Source organism: Sceloporus occidentalis, unplaced genomic scaffold (assembly GCF_023333645.1).
Source record: "Sceloporus occidentalis isolate IW3139 unplaced genomic scaffold, rSceOcc1.0.p SCAF_3, whole genome shotgun sequence".
Lineage (NCBI taxonomy): Eukaryota > Metazoa > Chordata > Lepidosauria > Squamata > Phrynosomatidae > Sceloporus > Sceloporus occidentalis.
This window is the reverse complement of record NW_028316983.1, coordinates 95,022,083-95,045,338: the sequence shown is the minus strand read 5'-3', so window position 1 is coordinate 95,045,338 and position 23,256 is coordinate 95,022,083. Positions and strand designations below refer to the sequence as shown.

Here is a 23,256-nt window from a genome sequence, read left to right as displayed (position 1 = left end):
ATAATAATAATGTTTATTTATATACCGCTTTTCCAAATTAGATCAAAGCGGTGTACAACAGGAAGTACAATACAAAGTCAACAAAAAAAAACATAACAGGCCTCTCTCCCCCTCAAGATGGTTGTTGGAAGGAGGGCTCTTAGTCTTTCAGGCCAGGCCTCTCTCCCCCTCAAGATGGTGGTCGGAAGGAGGGCTTTTTCTTCTTTCAGGCAGGCAGTTGGAGCTTGCCGGCCTCTCTCCCCCCAAGATGGTGGCTGAAGGGAGGGCTTGGCACATGCATGACGTCATAATGGTGGTGCCTGTCTACACAGGGCACCACCATTATGCCGCCACCAGTACGTGCTAGGGTTAGGGACCATGCGGTTGCTGTGCAGTCCCGTAACCTTAGCAGAGCACGAGCACGGCGCTTTTGCACTTTCTGTATCACACCATTTACTCTGACACTAAGTTCTGCCCAATGTAATGGCACTTCCTCCCAGCTACTAATATGAATGCAGCCTAAAATATTCATCTGTGAGAAAGGGCTTAGTTGCCAACATGTTGCAAACTGCATAGAGGTACTTATTTGCAAACAGCAGTATTGATGCCTATGGATTTCGTTTTTGATGTAAGCCTATATACAGTGGACCTAACCCATGTTCACATAAAATCCAATGTAATGGATTCAATCATTGCAAAATGGGATGTGTAACACCATTTTAATTTTTATTTTTTGCGAGTTTTCTTCCAAATGAGAAACTCAGACAGGAACAATGTATTTGTTAAGGATAGCATTCAGTCTTTAATATGCATTCAATCATTCACAAGTATAATCAACTTGATTACTTGCATTAAAGATCGAAAACAAAAAATAAAGCCAAGCTCAACTAGTTTCAGTTAGCATATCAAGAATCAGAATATGAATCCACCAAGGAGTTTTTGTCCAAAGGAAAATTATCTAGGTAGCTTTCTGCTAAACGCAGCATCTGCCTCACTGCCATCAATAACAGAATATCAATATCATCTTTAAGGTCTAACTCTGAAGAATAATTTTTAACAGGAACTATTTGACACAACGGGATGCCAAGTCTTTCTGCTGCAAGCTGCATCTGTATTGGAAATAAACACATAATGGTTATCAGGGGAAACTCCATTTTCTTGCCCAACCACATCTCAGGCATGGTAGAGAACACCAAAAAGAAGCGCCGGGGAGGCACCTCTCCTTGCTATGCAGCAGTGCCACGGCAACCAAACTGTGCGACAATGCTGCACAGCAAGAAAGAAGCATGCAGAAGTGGCTCCTTTTTGCAGCGCAATTACGCAATCGCAAACCACCAGAGACAGTGCGCTGATGTCACAGCTGCCCAGCGCTGTGCAGATGCTGCACTGCTGCGACATCAGTTGTGTGCACCATGTGGATGGTGTTGTGCAGCTGCGATGTCCTCGTCACGTGCTAGGTTTGCGGGGCGTGTGCACGCGCCGCCCCAACGCAACCCTAGCATGTCACCATGACACCGCAATGGGCCGATATGTACCGGGCGCAAAAGAAGTTAATGCAGACATTATTAAGACACTACTGACATTGGCCATTGGCGCACTGTGGCATGTTGATGACACAGGCGTGGCACCACAACGTGCAGACGTTGCGCCTCGCTTGCATCATTATGGTGGCCCCCATATGGATGATGCACTAGGGTTCGGGAGCGTGTGGACACTGCATGCTCTCGAACCCTACAATCAATGCCAGGATGGCGCTTCCCACCTGTTTGTACCAGGCCTATGTGTTTCTCTTTGCCTCCCAGTCCCTTCCCCAGTGCAATATAATAAAATTGTTTTTTTGTGGGTGTTTGTATGTACAATATAACAGGAATAAGGATCTCTAAAATGGATTCCAGAAAATTCCCTAGACTCTGTCTAGAGGAACAGCTGGCTATTGGGTGCCATAATTTTTGGGTTTGTCAGCTATCCCTGGTACTGTTCCAATTAGGCTTTTCTCCCTCTTACTTTCTTTCAGCCAGGCACGCAGTTCAGGATTCCCTAAAACAAAGGATCTGGGACATCAGCGCCCAATCAGATATAGCCTTGTTAGCTGGGTGTAAATCTTTCAAATGGTTAGCTAAAAATAAAATTATATTTGGCCTAGAAAATTATCTTGAGTTGCATTTAATACAGAGGCAAAAAACAGCCTTTATCAGAGCTAGATTCGAACAATTGAATTCAATGGTAAGAACAGGACAGTTTCAAAAAATACCTTAGCATGAAAAAATATGTATTTGTGGAGCCCCAGCTATTGAGGATACTCCACATATCCTGTTTGACTGTTGTCTTTATGATAAAGAGAGATCACACTTTTTACAACCATTTTTGGATAGAATGACCTACTGGGATCTTACCGCAAAATTCTCTTATCTTCTCTCTGGAAAGAACATACATATAGTGCTATGTGTAGATAAATTCATACTTGATGCTGCTCGCTTGAAATCAATTTATTATACAAAATGAGGTTTCGTGTCATGGTGATGAGTTCATTTAAACATTTTATTGTCATCTCCCACTCTGTTTTAGCCAGTTATATTTTAGACTATTTTATTTTGTATCCCATTTTATTAAATTTGCTTTTATTTAGTCTGTATTTGTTTTAACCCCCATATGAGTTTTAAGTGTGATCCAGTTCTATCTCTGCATGTATGCGGATATTTTGATATTTTTATCTTGTATTTTATATATTGTATTTTGTAACTGTATTTTGAATTCCATTGATATGGTCAGCTGACTAATCAATAAACTTGTTGTTGTTGAATAAGGAATAACATATTTTGTTACTCCTTATTCCTACTCCTGTAAAAACCTCGTACTCCTTTTCTCCTTACTCCTACTCCCCTACCCTTATTCAAATAAAGATTTCTTAAATCAATACTGATTTTTTAAATCAAATTAGGTGTAACAAATTAATTTTTAATGAATTATTTCCCAGCTCCATTTATCTGTTATTGTTCAGATGTGCCTTTCAAGTTCTTTCCAACTTATGGTAACCCTAAAGTGTCATGGGCTTTTCTTGGGAAGATTTATTCATAGGGGGTTTGCCACTGAATTCCTCTAAGGCTTACAGAATGTGATTTGCCCAAACCAGCCCTGACCTTTCTCTCAAATAGGGAAACTGAGCTTATGCAATAGTGTCTGCTCCCTGCTATGTCACACATTACAGTCGGACCTTCTTATACACGGATTTTTTATACACGGATTTAAGCATACACGGTTTGAAAATGTTCCAAAAAAGTATAAATTTACCTTGATGTTCCATTTTTTATTAGGGACACCATTTTGCTACGTCATTATTCTTAATGGGACTTGAGCATACACGGATTTTGTTATACACGGGGGATCTTGGAACCAAAGCCCAGCGTATAACAAGGATCCACTGTATTTCTAAAACTACTAAGTCCATGTCCAAAGTAAAAACAACAAATAGCAGAAACAGTTTAAAAGATTTTAAAAAATTAGATAAGGGATCATTTGGCCCCTTTTAAAAAGCTAGCAAAAGAGGCCTTACATTATGTTCAAATTGAACATTTATTCCATATGGCAACATTTAAGGATATACCTTAAAATGAAAGCATTCCTTCTATACAGTAGCAAAAATGAATGAAAAGATTGGCATGCTCAGTGAAGACTTACAGCATAAGAGCAGTAGTGCTTGTTCAAAATATTCCCTATTCACTGATTTAATACTGAGAAGGGTTGCCAGCATTTACCTGTTTCTTAACAGTTTTGCTTCTATACACATCTGAAACATTTTCTTCAAGAGATGGACAAATTTCATCCACTTTGGTAAGTATTACAAGTTGTGGCACACCTAAAGAAACAAAATGAATTATGAAAAGAAATTATGAAACAAACAACGAAATTACTTCCTACCAGAACACTGAACTTTGTTTTATCAAGTATTAAATATTTTCTCCTCTATCAAAGTTATTCATTACCATTTTACCTTGTGAATATGATAACACAAACTTAAGTGGAATACAGATTTTTTTGGCTCTATATTACCTCAAAAACATAACAATTTGAAAAAAATATTTCAAATCAGGCCTAATATCCAATTTTTTCACAAATTATTTTTCAAATATTTAACCAAGGGGTACCAATCTCTTTGAAAAGTATCCAAATCTCTTCCGGGTTTGGTGCGGAGGCGAGAGGAGCGCGCCCGCGGTGTTCCGGGGAACGCTCGCTCCGCGCAGTGGTGCTGCGTGAAGAACGGGGCTCCGCGAAACAGCTTGGAACCCCAAAGCAGCTATCACTCCCCAAGAGATAGGGGTCTCGGTGGGTAGCCCGCAGAGGTTCTGGAAGGCATCCAGCCCGGTGGAAGGAGAAGGAGGGGCGAGGACAGCCAGGGAGCCGAGGAGTTAGCTCAGACTGAAGTCTGAGTGTTAAACCCAGCGGCGCGGCAGCAGCCTTTAGGCATTTATCGCCGGCACCAACCTTTTGTTTTTGAAGCGTCAGGCTCTCTAGCCTTCAAAAGCAACTAACAAACCTTCGGGTCCCTAAATAAATGGGACGAAGAAAGGATAAAGGACGCTACTAACTTACAACCACCCAAGACTAATGACCACAAGCGGGTAGGAATACTTTACTCTCCATTTTCTTGTCAGGGTGAAGTTTGAACTTATCGTCTCTCTACTTGTTGCTCAGACTCCCCTTTATTATTTATTATTTATTGAAGAACTTGAAAGAAAGGAAAAAAGGGGAATAATATATAGACTGTGTTTAACTAAAAAATGGTATTTTCAAAAGAAGAAGTCTGACAAGCTTGGCCAAACACAGTATTGTTTAAATATAGAAGAAAGCCCTTGTCTTAAACAAACTTCTTTCTATTTTGCTGTTCCCAAACCTGCTCTAAACCTTGGACTGATCTTAAGGAGCTTGGTTTTTGAAACTGGTCAAAAGTAGCAGTTTCTAAATATTGACTATAGGCAGTGGACACAATTTAACTTCAGATAAGAAACAAAACTGCAACTAAACAAAGTTTCCACTGTCTGAAGGGCTTAACATTGGTTGTACTTGGCAACTTAAAGTAAATTACACTCTTACCTCGGGTTACGAACGCGCCGGGATACGAACTTTTCGGGTTACGAAAAAAAAAAAATAAAAAATATTTCCGGGTTACGAAGGTTATTCCGGGTTACGAATAACCTTTTGGTGCTTTTCGGCGCTATTTCGCACCAAATCGCGGCTTCCCTCCATTAGCGCCTATGGCTTTCTCGGCTTACGAAGACTTCCGGGTTACGAAAATGGCAGCGGAACGGATTATTTTCGTAACCCGAGGTAAGAGTGTAGTTTAAAATCTTTGAATCTCAAAGACCAAATGGCTACAGCTGCAAGAAGAGGAACAGCTGCATCGCAGTTTCTTTCTTCTAATTACTCTCAGAGGAGATACTCAATGGAAAAAGAGCAACCTTCTGTTTTGGAGGAGATTAAGAAACTGAGATTAGATATGGAACAAAATCTCTCAAGGGAGATTAAAAATCTGAGAGCTGATATTAAGAAAGATTTCAGATCAGAAATGAAAGATTTCAAACAATCTTTGGAAGCTGTAACAAAGGAAATTGGTCATGTTTGTTCCAGAGTACAAAAGTTGGAGGACAGAACAAATTCCATGGAGGAAGTAGTCAAAGATATCAAATCAGACCTAGATAGAGAAAAAGGAAAACTTCTTGATTCTAGAGCCCTGGAAGAGCAAAGATTCAGACAGAACTGCCTGAAAGTAAGAGGGCTGAAGGAAAGCAAAGGAGAAAATTTATATGACATTTTGCTACCCCCTCTGGCTGAATACATGAATATCTCTCTTCAGGAGCTAAGTTGGAGTACGGATAAAATATACAGGATTAACTCTAAAATTGCCAGAGACAAAGATTTACCGAGGGATATTGTGATATATTTCCTCCGGCAAAATGTAAAAGAACAACTTCTCCAAACGAGTTACCAAGAGAAATTAATTATAGAAGAGTGTGAACTTAAGATTTACAAGGATGTCCCAAAGAGGATTCTCCAAAAACGTGAGGGATATAAATTCCTGACAAATCATCTAATCAGACATAATATTATATACAGATGGGAAAAACTGGAAGGGATATCGGTTCTTTTCAAACAAAGATGGATCAAACTGAATTCAACTCTGAAGGCTAAGGAATTTTGGAGGAGACATGGGAAAGAAATAGAAAGGAGTAAAATGACAGATAAAGATGACAGAGAAGGAGGTGCAGCAGAAGAATTAAAAGGTGAGATGAAAGATTCAAAGGATGAGAAAGACAATGAACAACAAAGGTCTTCAGAGTCAGAAGAAGGAGAAGAGGAGGAAGAGGACGGCTCAGGGATTTCCGAGCCGGATGGAGAAGAAGAAGTAGATATCAGAGAGATAGAACAGACTGATAAATTAGTGGATCTAGACCTCAGCTTAGAGGTCACAAAAGGAAAATCGAGGAGGAAGAGAAAGAAGACTAAGGCTAAATAAATTAATTACAGGAAAAGGTAAATGTTTCAAGGTGGACAAAACATAAGAATCCTTTCATGGAATGTAAATGGCCTGAATAATAAAACCAAAAGGAAGGAAGTTTTTCATTTATTAGGAAAAGAAAAGTTTGAAATCTTATGTTTACAAGAGACTCATATTAGACAAAAGGATGAAAGAATATTGAGAAACAAAAAACTGGGGACGCACTATATAGCAGCGAATAAACAAAAAAGGAAAGGGGTGGTGATTTATGTGACAAATAAATTGAGTGCTAAGCAACTATTTTGTGACGAAGAAGGACACTATGTCGGGATTGAGCTTAATCTGAGTGGTAAAAATATTCTTTTGGTGGCAATATATGCACCAAACAATGGAAAGGCGAAATTTTATCAAAAATTAAAGGAGAATATACAGGAATTTTGTTATAAGGAAATTATAATTTGTGGAGATTGGAATGGAGTTGTGGATCCAAACATGGACAGACTATCATCTAAAGCAATTAAAGTTAATCAAGGTAAATTACCGCTTTCCTGCCTCAAATTTATAAATGATATGTCCTTAGTAGAAGTGTGGAGATACAAGTGTGGAGACAAACGCGAATTTACCTTTTTTTCGAATAGATTTAAAACCTTCTCCAGAATTGATATGTTCTTTGTCTCAAAATCACTAGCCCCAAGAGTAAACAACGTGCAAATCAGGACAAAATCATATTCCGACCATAGCCCGGTTGTGCTGACCATGAGGAAAGATAACACGGAATTTAGGTGGCAGCTACAAGACTACTTGATGTCATCCCCAAAAGTTGTAAAAGAAGCTAAAGATTTAATCAACAACTATTTTAAAGAAAACTTAAATAAAGGTACTGATATAAAAATAGTATGGGCCGCAGGGAAAGCGGTACTTAGAGGCTTCTTTATTAAAAAACACCGTGAGATGTTGAGCAAAAAAAGACTAAACATAAAGAAAATTACAGAACAACTAAATAAAAAGGAAGAAGAGCTTAAACAAAATCCAGACAACACCAGGATACTAAGAGAGATAAAACTTTTACAGAAGCAATACAATATGCAAAACGCGCAAGATCTAGCTAATATGATGAAGAACATCAAAATCAAACAGTTTCAGGAAGCAAATAAACCAGGCAAGTGGTTGGCCCAAAGGCTCTGTAAAAATAAAGAGAAAAAAACAATTTTTAAAATCAGTGATGAAACTAAATCCTATACAGATACTAAGGACATTATGAGGGCCACATTTGATTACTTCAGTAACCTGTTTAAAAGTATTCCCTTATGTAAAGTTGAAGTGGAGGAATATGTGAAAAAAAGCTCACTTCCGGAACTGAACGAAGAACAAAGTGCGGATCTAAATAAAAACATCACTCTAAAGGAGCTAAGGGAGGCTATACAACGGGCCAAATCTGGTAAAGCACCGGGCCCAGACGGCTTTACCGCTAGATTTTACAAAATCTTCGAAACAGAAATAGAACAACATCTAATAGAAGTAATGAACTCAATTAAAGGGGATCCTCTACCGCCAACCTGGGAAGAGGCCAACATTATATTGATTCCGAAAGAGGGAAAAGATCATCAATATTTAAAAAATTACAGGCCGATATCATTGTTAAATGTGGACTATAAGCTTTTTGCTGATATAATGGCGAACAGATTGAAAAATGTTCTACAGACAATAATTCAGGAAGATCAATGCGGTTTTATCTCAAATAGGCAATTGAAAGAAAACTTAAGATATATTATAAATATAATTGAACACTATGATTGGCATAATGAAAGAAAACTCGCCTTGATCTTCCTGGACATTGAAAAGGCCTTTGACTCCCTTGATTGGTCATCTATTATTACTACACTGAAGCGGATAAAGGCAGGGCAAAGATTCATTGATTGGATAAGTTCCATATATTATAAACAAACCGCTAGAGTTATTATCAATGATCAAAGAACTGATGCAATTGTATTATCTAGAGGCACCAGACAGGGCTGCCCTCTGTCGCCGCTATTGTTTATTTTGGTGTTAGAAACCTTATTAAGTAATTTGAGAGATGATCGAGAGATTATAGGGGTTAATTTTAAAGGGGAATGTTTAAAAACAAGGGCCTATGCGGACGACATTGTAGTTACAATGGAGGACCCAATCGCTGGTTGTGATAAATTAATCCAACATCTAAAAAAATTTGAAAGAATAGCTGGGCTGAAAATCAATTTAGAAAAATCAGTGGCGATTACAAAAAATATGGACAAATATGAGCAGGAGAGATTTACCGAAAAATCAGGCTTCAAAATATCTGAAAAAGTGAGATATTTGGGTGTGATTCTTACTAATAAGAATTCAAACCTTATTAAAAACAACTATTTGAGTAAATGGGCAGAAATAAAAAAGGATATGAAAAATTGGCTGACACTGAATCTCTCATTGCTAGGTAGGATATCGGTAGTCAAAATGTTGGTGGTCCCTAAGCTACTATTTCTATTTCAATGCATCCCCATTATTAAACATGATAAAATCTTCAAGGATTGGCAGAAACAACTGGCACAATTTGTGTGGGCGGGGAAAAAACCTAGAATTAGAATTAAAATATTATACGATGCTAAGGAAAGAGGTGGTATTGCCCTCCCTAACCTAAAATTATATTTTGAAGCTTGTGCCATAACCTTTCTGAAAGAATGGTTCACCTTAGAAAATAGCAAATTATTGAAACTAGAGAGCACAAACATTAGATTTGGCTGGCACGGCTTTCTGTTCTACGGGAAAACAAAAGCTAATAGAAGTTTTAATGATCACTATATTCGTGCCTCAATACTTAGGGTCTGGAATAAGTATAAAAAACGTATATGTCCTAAATTTCCCTTGTGGCTGTCACCACACGAGGCATTATATTGTTATGATCCAAAGGCGGGGTACATACCGCCACTTTGCGCCGCTCTGCCGCCGCCGCCAGTAGGTCCGCGGGGGAGCCGGAGCCTTCACACGGCCCGACTCCCGCGCGGACCGAAAAAGAAGCTCCAAAATGGAGCTTCTTTTTTCGTCGCGTTTGCGACGTAGCGAGGCGCCAGGGGCGCGCTCGCTACGTCACAAGCGGCGCGACACGTCTGGACGCTGTGCGTCCAGTACGTAAAGATGGCGGCGCCCATGTGGAAGGGGCGCCGCCATCTTGTACGTATTCTATACGTACTAGGGTTAGGGGGGTGCGGAAGCACCGCCCCTTCCTAACCCTAGTACGTATAGAAGACGTACTAAATGGCGGTATGTATCCCGCCAAAGAAAAACCAGACTTGGATTAGATATAAAGACTTATTGAACAAGGATGGATCTATCAAAACTCAAGAAACTCTAAAACAGGAAGGTTGGGAAATAGGATGGTTTCTGTATAGGCAACTGACCTGTAGATATAAAGAGGATAAGAAACAGGTGGGCTTTTCTAATTCCAAGAATGAGATGGAAGAAATTATTTGGAAATCTGAGTCTAAAACAATCTCCAAGATTTACAAAAAACTGTTGGAATGGTTTACTGAAGAGGACATTGTTAAAGACTCAATGATTAAATGGGCACAAAATTGTGGGAGATCAATAGAATTGTCACAATGGGAGAAGGCTTGGACTAAAAGAATGAGTTACTCAATGTCGCAATATGTAAAAGAAAACTATTATAAAATCCTGTACAGATGGCACTTAACACCAGTCAAAATAGCCAATATGTATAAAACGGGAAAAAAGATGTGTTGGAACTGCCAAAAAGCGATCGGGACTTATTATCACTTATGGTGGACTTGTAACAAGGCTAGGAAATTCTGGAAAGAAATACAGGTTGAAATAGATAAAATGCTGGGAGTCAAATTAACATTAAGAGCTGAAACAATGCTGTTATGTATGTTAGAAGAAAAAGATGAATCTAGATATGGAAAAATTTTGTTTTATATGTTGGCAGCTGCCAGAGTGATATTTGCCAAACATTGGAAATCTGAGAAAAAGTTAGAAATAGAAGAGTGGCAGGAGAAATTATATGAGATGATGGAACTGGATTTGCTGTCACATAAAGTACAAGATGAAAATAATGATAAATGGAGGGGATGTTGGGAAAAGGTAATGGAATATTTGCAAAAGACTTGGGGTGATGACGTAAACTGGGCTTCAAATATTGAGGAAATTATCTGACTTAAAAAAAAAAATGATAAAATTGGCCTTGTTTATCTATTTGTAAGGTGGTACGGTAAAGCTGGTAAGAGAATCATAAACAAGATCAGATGACAGGAAAGTTAAGAAGGAAATTGGAGAAGTAAAGAAACAAGAAAAAAGTTCTAAGTTAAAGGATATACCTTTAATGCTTTTGAGTTGATAATGTTACAACAAACATAGAAGGAAAACAACAATAATTTAGTTCATTGTAACATAAAATAAAGGTGGGAGGAAGGTAATGATATTGTACTGCATTTACAGAAGTGTCACAAGAATTGTTTTGTGTAATAATGATTAAGGTGAATTATAGAAGTTTGGGGAAGGGAAGTGGAGTAACATTAATAGCAAAGCATGTTGGTACAAAGTACGGTTAGAACGTAAAAAGAAAGAGAATTGATGGATATGTTGAAATATGTTATGTTGGTAACAGATGGAAAATTCAATAAAAATGTTATGAAAAAAAAAGAAAAGTATCCAAATCTCTTATTTGAATTATTTGTGTTAATTTTTCAGAGTTCATAAAATCACATACTTTAAGTATCCAGTCTTTTACCTCCAGGATAGATTTTTCCCTCCACTTTGCTGCATCTTCTTTATATCTTGCTAAAGGAACTTAATTTTATTTTCTGGAGCACCCACAGGAACAGAAGGAGATGGGGCCTGCCTGCATGAATGTCTCTCCAATACCACCTGAACTGAGAACAACCACATTTTGACAAAATGCAGGCTTGTGACTTTGGACCAAACCACAGGGCTGGTAAAGAGTGGCCAGAGGCAGCTGCCGCCATGATCAGGCTGGGTCCATGACAACCACATGGCCTGCTCCCAAAATAGGCTGCTACTGCGGTCCCACATCAGTGCCACTAGGAGCCAGATTATATTTGCCCCCCCCTTTTTTTTTCCTTTTTTAATTTATGTTTAAAATAACAACTTGGTTATAATTACATTGTGACCAGCAGTATATCACAGTAAATTATATACAGAAACATATTTTCTTTATACGTTCTCAAATTTTGCAGCTCACCTATATTGCCATTAATATATTCCATTATTAATTGAAAAGTACAGGCATGAGATATAACATTCTATCTTAAATCTGAGGGCTTTCAGTCCCATAACTTATTAACCTTTTCCAATTGCCTCAGAAATTGTTGCTCGGTTTTCCCATTTATAACCATTGTCAACTTGTCCATTATAGATAAATCATATACTTTCATAATCCATTCTTCAAATAAATCCATGCTTATTATCTTCCAGTATCTAGCAAATATCAGGCGAGCTGCTGTAACCAAATACAAAATAACACCTTCTTCTTCTTGGTTTAGTTTTCCTTTTATATCTTCTGTAATATTTAGTAACATTAGTTTAGGGTTTAATTCAAATTCAATTTGCATAATATCCTGAATTTTGGCATGAATCAGATTCCAGAATTGAAACGCTTCAATACACTCCCACCACATATGATAATAAGATGCGTTGGGTTGTAAACGTTTCCTCTTATCTTAAGCAATTTTAATGGTGATAGATGCCATCTATAAAACAATTTATAATAGTTCTTTATTAGGTAAGCACTTTTAGTAAATCTTAAATTTTTCATCCAAACTTTTCCCTAACTTTCTAATGTTATTTGATAGCCCGTATCCTGTATCCATTTTACCATGTTTACTTTTACTGTCTCTTCTTTCAGTTCTATATCGAGGAGTATCTTGTATATTTTAGTTATCTTGAAATATAATTTTGTCTAATTCATTTCTCTTTCAATTCCTATATTCTTAATATCTTCTTGTAGTCTTCCTCTAATTTGATAATATGTTAACCATCGTAATTCTATTCCTTCTTCCTGTAGTTCCTGTATTGTTTTTAGTCTTTCTTCTCCGTTTTTAGCTAGAATATCATTGTAGGTGATCCATCTCCCTTTGCAAGATTTCCCTTTTTTATAGATAGCCTCTAGAACAGAGGTCCACCTTGGAATTTTATTTATATATATATATATATATATATATATATATATATATATAATTTTTGTTCCATATTTTGAACAGAGCTTTCCTTATTACATGTTTATTAAAAAAATTACAGTTTGTGACCTCATTGTAACACAGGTAAGCATGCCACCCTCTTTCCAAACCAGCACTTTCTAGAGCAAGAAGTCTTTTTTCTTTTAGATTTATCCAATCCTTAATCCAGATAAATGTGCTGGCATTATAATAAATTTGCAGATTTGGTAAACCCATTCCTCCTTTCTCTTTATTTGCTCCTTTTTGATCCGGTCCAAAGGACTGGAACACGACACCAGAGCAGCTCCCAGCTGCTTTGGGGGCATGCATCATCTGAACACCATTTCCCCACAGCAGCCAGAAGCTCCCTTATTTGGCCCATGTGTTTCAGATTTGTTGTTGTTGCCTGCGTTGAAGTTGTTCCCAACTTACTGGATTTTGTACTGTTGAGGGGGAGGAAACTTGCTTGAGAGCAAATGGTACAAATTCTTGGTAGCACACTTTGCCCTTTAAATAAAAAAGATTGTTCCTGGGGAGGGTGCATGGGCCAGACAAGCCAAACTCTAGCGTGTAAACTCTGCATCCAATAACCAGTGAGCATCCTAACTTTGAAGCACAATTATTGACCATATAAATGGAGCAAATCTAATCTGAAAACTCATGGGTCTCTTCAGATGTGCACCACTGGTTGAAAGAAATTCCAGCCAGGGAGAATGTGTTGTATTCCACCATACAACATATTCCTTAATGATTTATCTGCGATTAAAATATCAATTCCAGGGAGATGTTTTATGCCATTGTCAGAATGCCAAACTAAGTACAACCAATATTCATCCTACAATAGAAGGCCAGTGTTCTCATATATTTCGAAAACCATCAACTTGAAACATACTGCTTATGATATAGCAGGTGTGAATAACTGGTTTCTTTCCACAAGTTGCTCAACTGCAACATTATTATCTCTGATCCACTTTAAGAGAACTTAAATCCAACAACATTTAGAAGATCACAAGCTCCCATCCAATGCTAAGGGACAGAGAGTACTGCAAAATAACAGCATAACTTTATCAAATACTGGTTTCAGGCTGCTCAAAACATAAATGTGAAAAACTAACCAAATTTGTTACTTTTTCGTCGAATTTCTCTTAGCTTTCCTCCCAGATTATCAGGAAGGATCTCAATCTTGGATCCATCAATGACAAAAACCACACAATGGATCTGGTCCTTCAAAGATGGACATTTGACATAGCCTGATGCAGTTGGCTGCATAGAAGCAGATGGATTAAACTGAAAATGAGAAAGACAGCAACAATAATATGAGAAAACAGCTAGGACAGAATCAGATTGTTAATAGAAAATGCTAAAGAAGTCCCTATAGTCTAAACATTTATCAAGGAACAAATGTGTTCTAGATATACAAATGTGTTACAAGAAACAAGAAGGTAAGAATTATCTGCTGTTTTCTCATTATGCAGAGGAGAAGGGTTGTGTCATTTAACTGACTCCCCTTCCTTGTCTTATTTTCCCTGTGTTTAACATTAGACTGCAAGGTCCTTCAAGAAAAGGACCATCCTCTATAAATTGTCTTGAGTTCAATGCTGCATAAAGATAGCCTTTTTAACAGGTACAATAATCTATGGAGATTATCGCATTAGCTTCGCTGCTGGGATAGACCCAGGATGTAACTTTCTTAAGGCAGATCTTATCACATTCACCAGTCACCAAGTATGCAGCCCATATGCAACCCAGGCTTCTCCCACAGCTTTCAAGAACGGGATTTTCCCATTCTTGAAAAGATGCAGGACAATTCCATATGGGCTGCATACTGCCCAGCGATGGATGAAGGCAGTAAGATACACCTTAAGAATGCTACATCCCGGGTCTATCCCAGCAGCAAAGCTAATGTGATAATCTCCTAAATTGGAAATGGACCTGTTCCCACCAGGCCAGTCTAATACTGAATATTGGGATAGCAAGTGATTTCCTTCAACCTTCTCAAAGCAGCTTTTACTGACTTCCTCTGTTGGGACTACAGCCTTTGGGTCAAAGACATCATTTTAAGTGAATAAGGGGCAACTGTATCATCATTTAAATTATGATTAAGGCAATACAGAGTGGGTGTGAGACAAAGGAAGAAGCACACAGAGTGGTTCAAAATGTTTAAACAAATTAATGTATGTTTCTACATATGCATTTGATATACCAAAAGAGCAAGGACTACAACCACAGCTAGGAGTCATAGAATCAAAGAACAGAAAGAGACCTCAAAGGCCATCCAGTCTAACCCTGACACAATCAAAGCACTCCTTACAGATGGCCACCCAGCCTGTATAAAATCTCCAAGGAGATTCCACCACACTCCAAGGGAGTGTCTTCCACTGCCAAACAGCTCTTACTTACTTTTATTTCTCCCGGGTAAACATACTCAGCACCCTGAGTCGCTCCTGATAGGTCATGGTTTCAAGACCAAATGCTGATTCACTCTCCCAAGCAAAATCAGACCAACACTTCCAAATCTAAGCTTATTCAAACCACTCAACATAAGAATCTATTCTCTGAGCATGTGTCCACATAATTTTTATTATTGAAAGCCACTGTAGAAGATCAATGACTTGGATGACAGAATTGGGGACATACTTATCAAATCTGCAAATGACACCAAACTAGGAGTAGCAGCTAATACCCCAGAGACAGGATGAAATGACCTTAATAGATTAGAAAGCTGGGCCAAAGCTATCAAAATGAAATTCAACACAGAGAAATCTAAGGTACTGCGCTTAGGGCGGAAAAATGAAATGCACAGATATAGGATGGGCAACACCTGGCTGAATGAAACTACATGTGAAAGGGATCTAGGAGTCCAAGTAGACCACAAGTTGAACATGAGTCAACAGTGCAATGCGACAGCTAAAAAGGCCAATGCAATTTTAGGCTGCATCAATAAAAGTATAGTGTCTAGATCAAGGGAAGTAATAGTGCCACTATATTCTGCTCTGGTCAGACACTTCCTGGAATATTGTGTCCAGTTCTGGGCATCACAATTTAAAAAGGATGTGGAGAAATTGGAGCGTGTCAAAAGGAGGGCGACTAAAATGGTGAAGGGTCTGGAAACCATGCCCTATGAGGAACAACTTAGGGAGCTGGGGATGTTTAGCCTGGAGAAGAGAAGGTTAAGAGGTGATATGATAGCCCTGTTTAAATATTTGAAGGGATGTCATATTGAGGAGGGAGCAAGCTTGTTTTCTGTTCTCCAGAGACTAGGACCCAGAGCAATGGATGCAAGCTACAGGAAAAGAGATTCCACCTCAACATTAGGAGGAACTTTCTGACAGTAAGGGCTGTTCAACAGTGGAACAAGCTCCCTCGGAGTGTAGTGGAGTCTCCCTCCTTAGAGGTCTTTAAAGAGAGGCTGGATGGCCATCTGTCGGGGATGCTTTGATTGAGATTTCTTGCATGACAGGGGTTGGACTGGATGGCCCTTGTGGTCGCTACCAACTCTATGATTCTATGATTCTAAGATGAGGTTGTATAGCAAGGACATTATGTCGCGTAGCTTGCCAGACAAATCAGCCTTCAGGCAATTGTAATGCTCAGAGATTGGCATGTGCTAATCAGTTTAGAAAATCAAGTCACAGGCAACAGGCTATAACTGATGTGATAACTGTGTACTGCAATTATGAGCTGAGAAGTCTGCATTATCATTATTATTATTATTTCATTTTATGCTTTATTTATATAGCGCTGTAGATTTACACAGCACTGTACATATGAACAATAAAATGGATAAAGAAAACCTGCCCATGAAGTACAATCTAAGAAAGAATAGCATAATACATATAAATAATACAAAACAATACAGTAAAGGGTTCAATAAAGTAAAGCAGGCAACAAATTAAAAATGTCATTCTTCAGTTAGTTAATTAGGAATTTAAAACACAAATTCATGGTACATGAGGATTTGTTAAATTAAAAATGAGCCTCAGAACAAGTGATGTGTCCTACCTGATACCTGTCAGGGACATGTCCTTGTAACAGGTTAGGGACTTCATCAATGTCCAGTCCAGCTCCTAGCTTTTCTTCTAGTCCCATAGTGTCGCAGAAGATGATAGGTAGTGGCTTTCCATTGTCTTCATTTTTAATTTGATAGGTCCTGTACTGTGTTGTTGAGTTGTTGTTTTTTTAAAAAAAATATAGCAAATTAAACAGTATTGAAATACAATCATATCCATTTTGTTTTTTTAAAAAATATATGTAAACAGTAAATATCAAATACTGGTATAAAGAAACTTTTACAATATAATAATATTCCAAATTACGTAAGAGAAACTGCAGCTCAACTATGACATCCCAAAGAGACGTTCCTTAACATCTTAGCAAGGGGGACTAATCACCCAGTGTGATGCCAAGACTGTTAGCAACCAGCAAATGGGTGGAATTCCCCTGGTGGACTATCATCCCAGGATGACCAGGAATACCACCAATTTTTGTTTTTAATTGAGGAACGGGAAGCAAAGTGCAGGGCAATCCATCACCCTAATTACATTGTCAGCTTACTTTGGCTAGGGCAGCACTGGAAGGGATTTTTAGTCCTTTTACAAAGTTTTGTTTTGTTTTTGTCTGTTTGGTAGTCACTTGCAACCCTTTAAAAACAAACAATCTTCTAACAAAAACTATATATTATTTCTTATCTTCATAAAGACCTGTAATTATAAATTTGGTTGCTGGACCTGGTAAAAACCCCACGTGAACATTTTTGAGCATCAATGAACCATTGCCTTTTAACTTGTCAGCCAAACATGCAACTTCATCTTTTCTCTGTCTGGACTAATATTATCAGATGTGCTTCATGGAAACAGTATTTTTTGAAATGTAAATATAAATATAATATTGCAGTATTATATTGCAGTGTAAATATAAATATAATATTTATACTGCAATATAATACTGCAATACAATTTTTTTTTTTGCAAGATGAACAGATGAACAGGAGGGATAAACATGCTAAATATTGGGGGGGGGGGCATAGAATGATGCCTCAAGTCACTGAAGAGTTTTGGAGAAAGTGGGAAGCAGGCAAATGCTTTCCCCAAGTGCCTGCTCCTGTGGGAAACCTTGATCTACCACCACAGGATGACATCACAACTTAGTGAGAGAAAATCCTAAAAACAGACATGGCAGGTTAATATGGAACTGAACACCTGTTCCTGCTTCTCATGTTGATTATTATTATTATTATTATTATTATTATTATTATTATTATTATGAGAATTTATTTTTCAAATGGCTCGTGATGGACTTATTTAATGCATCCAATCACATTTATGACTATTGGGAAAAATTTTCATACTCCAGTTAAAACTACAGGATAACAGTCTATGAAATAAACCAATGAAATAAACTGCTCTGGTTGCTACTTACATGACATTGGAATCAAAACTTAGCAAAGAGAATTCAGAAAACAAATTTAATTGTACTATTTCATGGTTTGGATTTTGTTAAAGGGAAAACAAACAATTCTTCCTATGTTAGTAATACAGAGATCTTTAAACATGAAATGGAACTTTCTTGGGATCTCAGCAGATTTAGTTTATTCAGTGTGGTGGATCTGGCCACTGCCCAATTTGAACTATGAGTGTAGAACTGTCTTTTTGACTATGTTTGACTGAAAAAATGTATCTGAAACAGGAAGAAAACAAGTAATGAAATTTACAGTGACTTTAGATTTAGCAGTGCAGAGCAAACCTGAATAGTCACACTGGTAGAATCTGATCCTACTATGGCCTGACTTGTCACGTAGCCCCGAAAAATAGACTTCACAGAGTTGAAAAAACTGGATTTGCCCACTCCAACTGGCCCTAGGAACAGAACTCGAAACTGTGGCACTGAATTCAAACGAGGCTTGTAAGCTGCTATCTGGTTCATCAGTTCTCTTCTTTCTCTGTTACAGAACAAAACACAGTTATATCTATTAGCCACCTTGACATGTAATTCTAAAGATTTATTTGTAGAATAAAAAGGCAAAAAGCCTGTTTACAAACAAAAGAAAAGACTGAGCATGTGGGTGGGAAGGAAGACCCCTGTACAAAATTATTATAGAGCTAGAGTACAGTTACTCTATGCTGCCCAGTGGTTCATATATTTCAGCAAATTTCATTTTCAAAGAGTCAATTTAGCAGAAGAATTAATAAGCTCACAAATGTATTCAAGCACCAAAAGAAATGAAAAAGAAGAAATGTAGGAAGAAATGAAAATGGCTATTTTAGGCATTCTGCCTGAACATCAGCATCCTGTAAATAGTAAAATCTTTCATACTTGCTTTAATATGTTTAATATTAATATGTTTCTTTCAGTTGCAATACTGATTTGTCCCCAGTGTGCCCTTCTCTGCATCCCTACAGTATTAGTCTCCCAACATGAACTTGTCTTTATTAACTTCTATTATTCTCTCAAACATTTAACGTTGGGCTACAATTCCGGAGATCAAGATTTGAATTCCCACATGATAAGCGGGAATTCAAACCCTGATCTCCACAATTGTAGCCCAGGATTCCATAGGCATCCATGACAGTCAAAGCATGTCAAATGGCATTATTTCTGCAGTGTGGCAGCAGCCTGCGTCCTCTCAGTCAAGCTGAGGTGGACAAAAGAGATGCTAGCCGTTAGACCCTGGGATCTTTTTTTGGACCCTTTGCTCTACATTCATTTAGACTTGACAAGTACTACAAAATATAAACATGCATTTGTTGACAATTAATTACTATGTATATGTAATTAATTAATTTGTATAAAAGTTTGATAATGTCAGATTGATGGTCTGAAATCAACCTACCCAGATGTCCAGATAACCGTCCTCCACGGTTTTTCCATCCTTTCATCAGCATCTGAGGGAAAATATTTTTAAAAAGAAAAAATGAAAATGTAAAATGGGCTGACCACCATTCACAGAATCTTATCTCTTTATTCCAACTCACCTTCTACACGATATACTTCACATTCTAAAAGGGCATAGTTATTTCCATGTAGGTGTTCTCCAAGGAATAAGTAGTTGCCAATATCAACATTTGTGGTTACTGCGGCACTATTTTGTGAAAGGAGTATCAGAGATCCACCAAAAAAGTTAGGACCACTACTGCTATGATCATAAACAGCCTCACTGGCATTTTTGACTGGGATTTTTAGTGGGCAAAACTTTTCTTCTTTCCCTTTCAATCTGAAGAGGAAAGCTTTTTCATCAACTAAATATGCTCCAGAGGAAGCATAACTCAGTACAGTAAAACCTCCAAAAATATAACCACTTGAGTTGTATGCCACAGCTACAGTTGGGCCTTGTCGGTTGCAGATGTTATGAAATATGTTTGCATTGTACCCATGAACACTTCCCTTATACAAAAGGCACAGGTGTTTGCTTCCCAATAAATCTATCAGCCCTTTCTTCTCCTCTTTGGTCAATCGGGATTTAATATCAGCCATTTGTAACCTAAAAAAAAAAGGAAGAGATAACAACAAATCTGTATTAGACACAAATGGATTGTCAGGCCTTCCAGATATTGAACCTCTACTAGAGGTAACCCACAAATCCAATGGGGAGGCATGACTGAAGTTACAGTCCAACTACTTTTGGAGAACCAATGTTTTCCACTCCTAATTTAGATGGTGGACAGTACAATTCAATGCGTTTGTACTTAAAAGCAAGCCCTACTAAATCCAGTGGACTTACACCCAGATAACTATCTACAGAATTTGTCAGGATCAGCGGACTCATAACCTTTGCAGACCGGCAGAAAGAGCCAGTGTGGGGGCAGTGTGGGGGAGTGACAACTGCATGATGACCACCCCAACTCCGCCGCCATGCCACCTGCCTGACCAGATGGTGGGAGGCATCATACTGTGTCTTGGGCGCAGGGTTTACATGCGCTGCACTGAAGAAGCAGCAAAAAGCCGCTGCCACCGCAGCTCCAGCACCCTTTCCGTGGTGCAAAAAGGAACCACTTTTTGCAGCTTCTTTTTGTGCCATGGAAAGGTAGTTGCCACAACCCTGACAAGGAAAGGGGCGGCTGCAGGCTGCGCCAAAGAGGTGGTCTGCTGAGCCCCTCAGTTCCCATTATCATTTCCCCCTGGATCATACTTAAGAGTTCCCATCATCCAGCCCCCCTCCCTGACTATGATCTGGATCAAATTGGCTATTCATGTTTCCCCATTCCTTTCCTGCATTATCATTCAGTCGCACTTAAGGAAGGAGAGCATCCCTGGTTTGGGATGTGCTGTCTATCGTTTGTTTGAGTGATGTATGTAAATATTTTAAACTCAATTAAGATATGTTTTTTTAAAAAAAAGAAAACTACAGTTCCCTAGCGTTGAGCCAGGGCAGTTAAAGCAGTCTCAAACTGGATGATTTCTGCAGTCTGTTTTGAACCCTGGGCAAGTCACAGTCTCTCAGCCTCAGGGGATGGCAGCAGCAAACCCCACTCTGAAGAACCCTTGACAAGAAAACCTCATGATAGGGTCGCCTTAAGTCAGAAAGGACTTGAAGGCACACAACAATGAAGAGGTGGCAGCAGGAGCTCTCTGAAAACAAGCTGAGCCTTGGGAGGGCTATAGACGCATCCCTCCGTATTTGCGGCTTTGACTCCCGTGGCTTTGACTGTTCACAGATTTTATTAATATGTTCTCTCTAGGAATATCTAGGTCCTCCGGTGCAACTCTATGGCCAACTTTAACCAAAAAGATGCACTTAAAGACCTAGAGATTCCTAGAGAGGACACTCCACTTGGCAGCTGTAGCTCTGCAGCACAATTCTATGGCCAATGTCTGGCAGAGTTGCCCTGGAGGACCTAGAAGAGACTCCTAGAGAGGTGTCCTCTCAGGGAAAAACATAGTGTGTTTGTCATGTGTGGCTTCCCCACATTCAGTGGGATCCTATCATGCCCCTAACCCCAGCAAATGGGGAGAGAGGGGTGTCCTCTGCAGTTCTGAGGCAGCAAGGCCTTGTTGTTGTTTCTGTTAAGGATGGCGCTCTTTCCCGTCCTCAGACTCCTGGCAAACAAAGGAAAGAGAAACTAAAGAGGAGGAGGAGGAGGAGGAGGAGGAGGCCATGAAGGGCGAAGGAAGGAAGGAAGGGGGGGAACGAGGCCTTTTCTTCCCTTCCCCTTCTTTGGCCTCCTCAGATTCCTAAGCAGTCATTATCATCCAAGGAAGAGAGGTCTTCTTTGTAGAAAAGGAGAGCTCCCCAGGGAAGTCCTGGAAGGAAGCCCAATGCCCATGCTTAACCATTCGCTTTTGTTGCTGTTGTTGTGTGTATGCTTTCCAGTCCTCCTTTTCCAGGACCTGTCCTCCATCCCTTCCACCTCCCTGTCCAGGAGGACCTCCAAAACGCCCTCCATTCCTAGGAGTGTTTTTTATATATATATATATTAGGAATGGAGGGCGTTTTGGAGGTCCTCCTGGACAGGGAGGTGGAAGGGATGGAGGACAGGTGCATAGACAGATAGGTTTGACCTGGAAGGTCCTCCATTTTGGCAGTGCCTCGTCCTCCTTTTAAGTAAGGCGAGGACCCCACTGGCCAGCCTAGCCCTCTTTTGAACTGAAACAAGAGAAGTTGGAAATAAATATTCCCCACTTCCAAGCCTCCTCCCCCCCCCCTTTCCCCTTCTTCTTCTTCTTCTTCTTTTTAGGTGGGTGTTGGGTGCCTTTATGAGTCGTTAGGAGTTTCCATCGCAAGATCTGTCAAAGGGCACACTCTGAGGCTGAGACAGTGTGACTTGCCACGTGCCTTTTTCCAGGGCCGAGCAGGGATTCGAACCCAGGTCTCCCAGAGTGGCAACGTCCAAACCACTACACTATGCTGGGGGCTTTATCACAAGAAGCCCTGTGGTTCACTATAGGGTTCCTGCATCCAAGGACTCCATCATCATAACCCACCAAAGGGCCCCCTCCTCCCAATTTTAAGAGCCCATTTCCACCATTTCCTGCCCTTACCGTGTTCGTTTTTCTTCCTTCCAGGAGGGGATTTGAATTCAGCTCCCAAGCTCAACTCTCAAGGAAGAGTGAGAAAGAAAAGGGGTTGTGAGAAGAGAGGACCCGCCCTTCCTTCCTTCCCCAACTTCATGGACAACCCTCCTGGTAGTGGCTACAGAAATAGAAAGACCAAGCAGCAAACAGCCCCTTGGAAAAACACATTTCTGACTCATATATATAATATCAGTCTGTCTATACCTATCCAGATCTAGATCTATCTGTTTCTAAATACAGATGAATATGTATCTAATTTATATCTATCTAGATATAAATTTCTAGAGATAGATATTAGATATATCTACATCTATATAGATATACAACAGACAGATATTGCTGCCAAAAATATAATAAACATCCGTGTCCACAATAAATGTATTTTTATCTTTAAACCTCCAACAATGTTTGTTTAAACTCCAAATAATACTTTCTCAAACAATGTGGGTTCCCCCCCCCCTTTTCTTCTTCATTGGCTACCTCTCCTGCCAAAAAATACTCTACATCCACATTTTGCTCTTTGGACATTGTTAAACTTACTGTTTTGCATTGTATGTAAATATTTACTTTTTTTTA

At 39.0% G+C, this 23,256-nt stretch overlaps 1 protein-coding gene across 2 annotated transcripts; it reads right to left on the bottom strand.

Annotated features, from left to right (window-relative positions):
* Positions 1-11: 11 nt before the first annotated feature.
* Positions 12-22,858, bottom strand: LOC149316448 (interferon-induced protein 44-like). 2 transcript variants are annotated; one of them, XM_089515513.1, is made up of 8 exons: positions 22,648-22,858; positions 19,644-20,149; positions 19,502-19,553; positions 18,415-18,610; positions 16,675-16,827; positions 13,788-13,935; positions 3,732-3,832; positions 12-1,088 (listed from the first exon to the last, which is right to left on the bottom strand). In XM_089515513.1, the coding sequence occupies exons 2-8, from the start codon at positions 20,140-20,142 to the stop codon at positions 885-887; spliced, it is 1,353 nt and encodes a 450-aa protein (XP_089371639.1). In that variant the 5' UTR covers positions 20,143-20,149; positions 22,648-22,858; the 3' UTR covers positions 12-884. The 2 variants fall into 2 exon arrangements, with proteins under 2 accessions (XP_089371639.1, XP_089371638.1); XM_089515512.1 differs by having other exon boundaries at positions 14-1,088; positions 13,788-13,959; positions 22,648-22,856.
* Positions 22,859-23,256: the final 398 nt, after the last annotated feature.

What these genes read in the sequence shown, in the direction of transcription:
- LOC149316448 (XM_089515512.1), bottom strand. Translation starts at nt 20,142, where the DNA reads ATGGCTGATATTAAATCCCGATTGACCAAAGAGGAGAAGAAAGGGCTG. An exon ending in TGAAGTATATCGTGTAGAAG is followed by an intron (nt 19,554 to 19,643) that starts GTGAGTTGGAAT and finishes ATTTTCCCTCAG; the next exon opens with ATGCTGATGAAAGGATGGAA. An exon ending in ACGGTTATCTGGACATCTGG is followed by an intron (nt 18,611 to 19,501) that starts GTAGGTTGATTT and finishes GTTCTGTAACAG; the next exon opens with AGAAAGAAGAGAACTGATGA.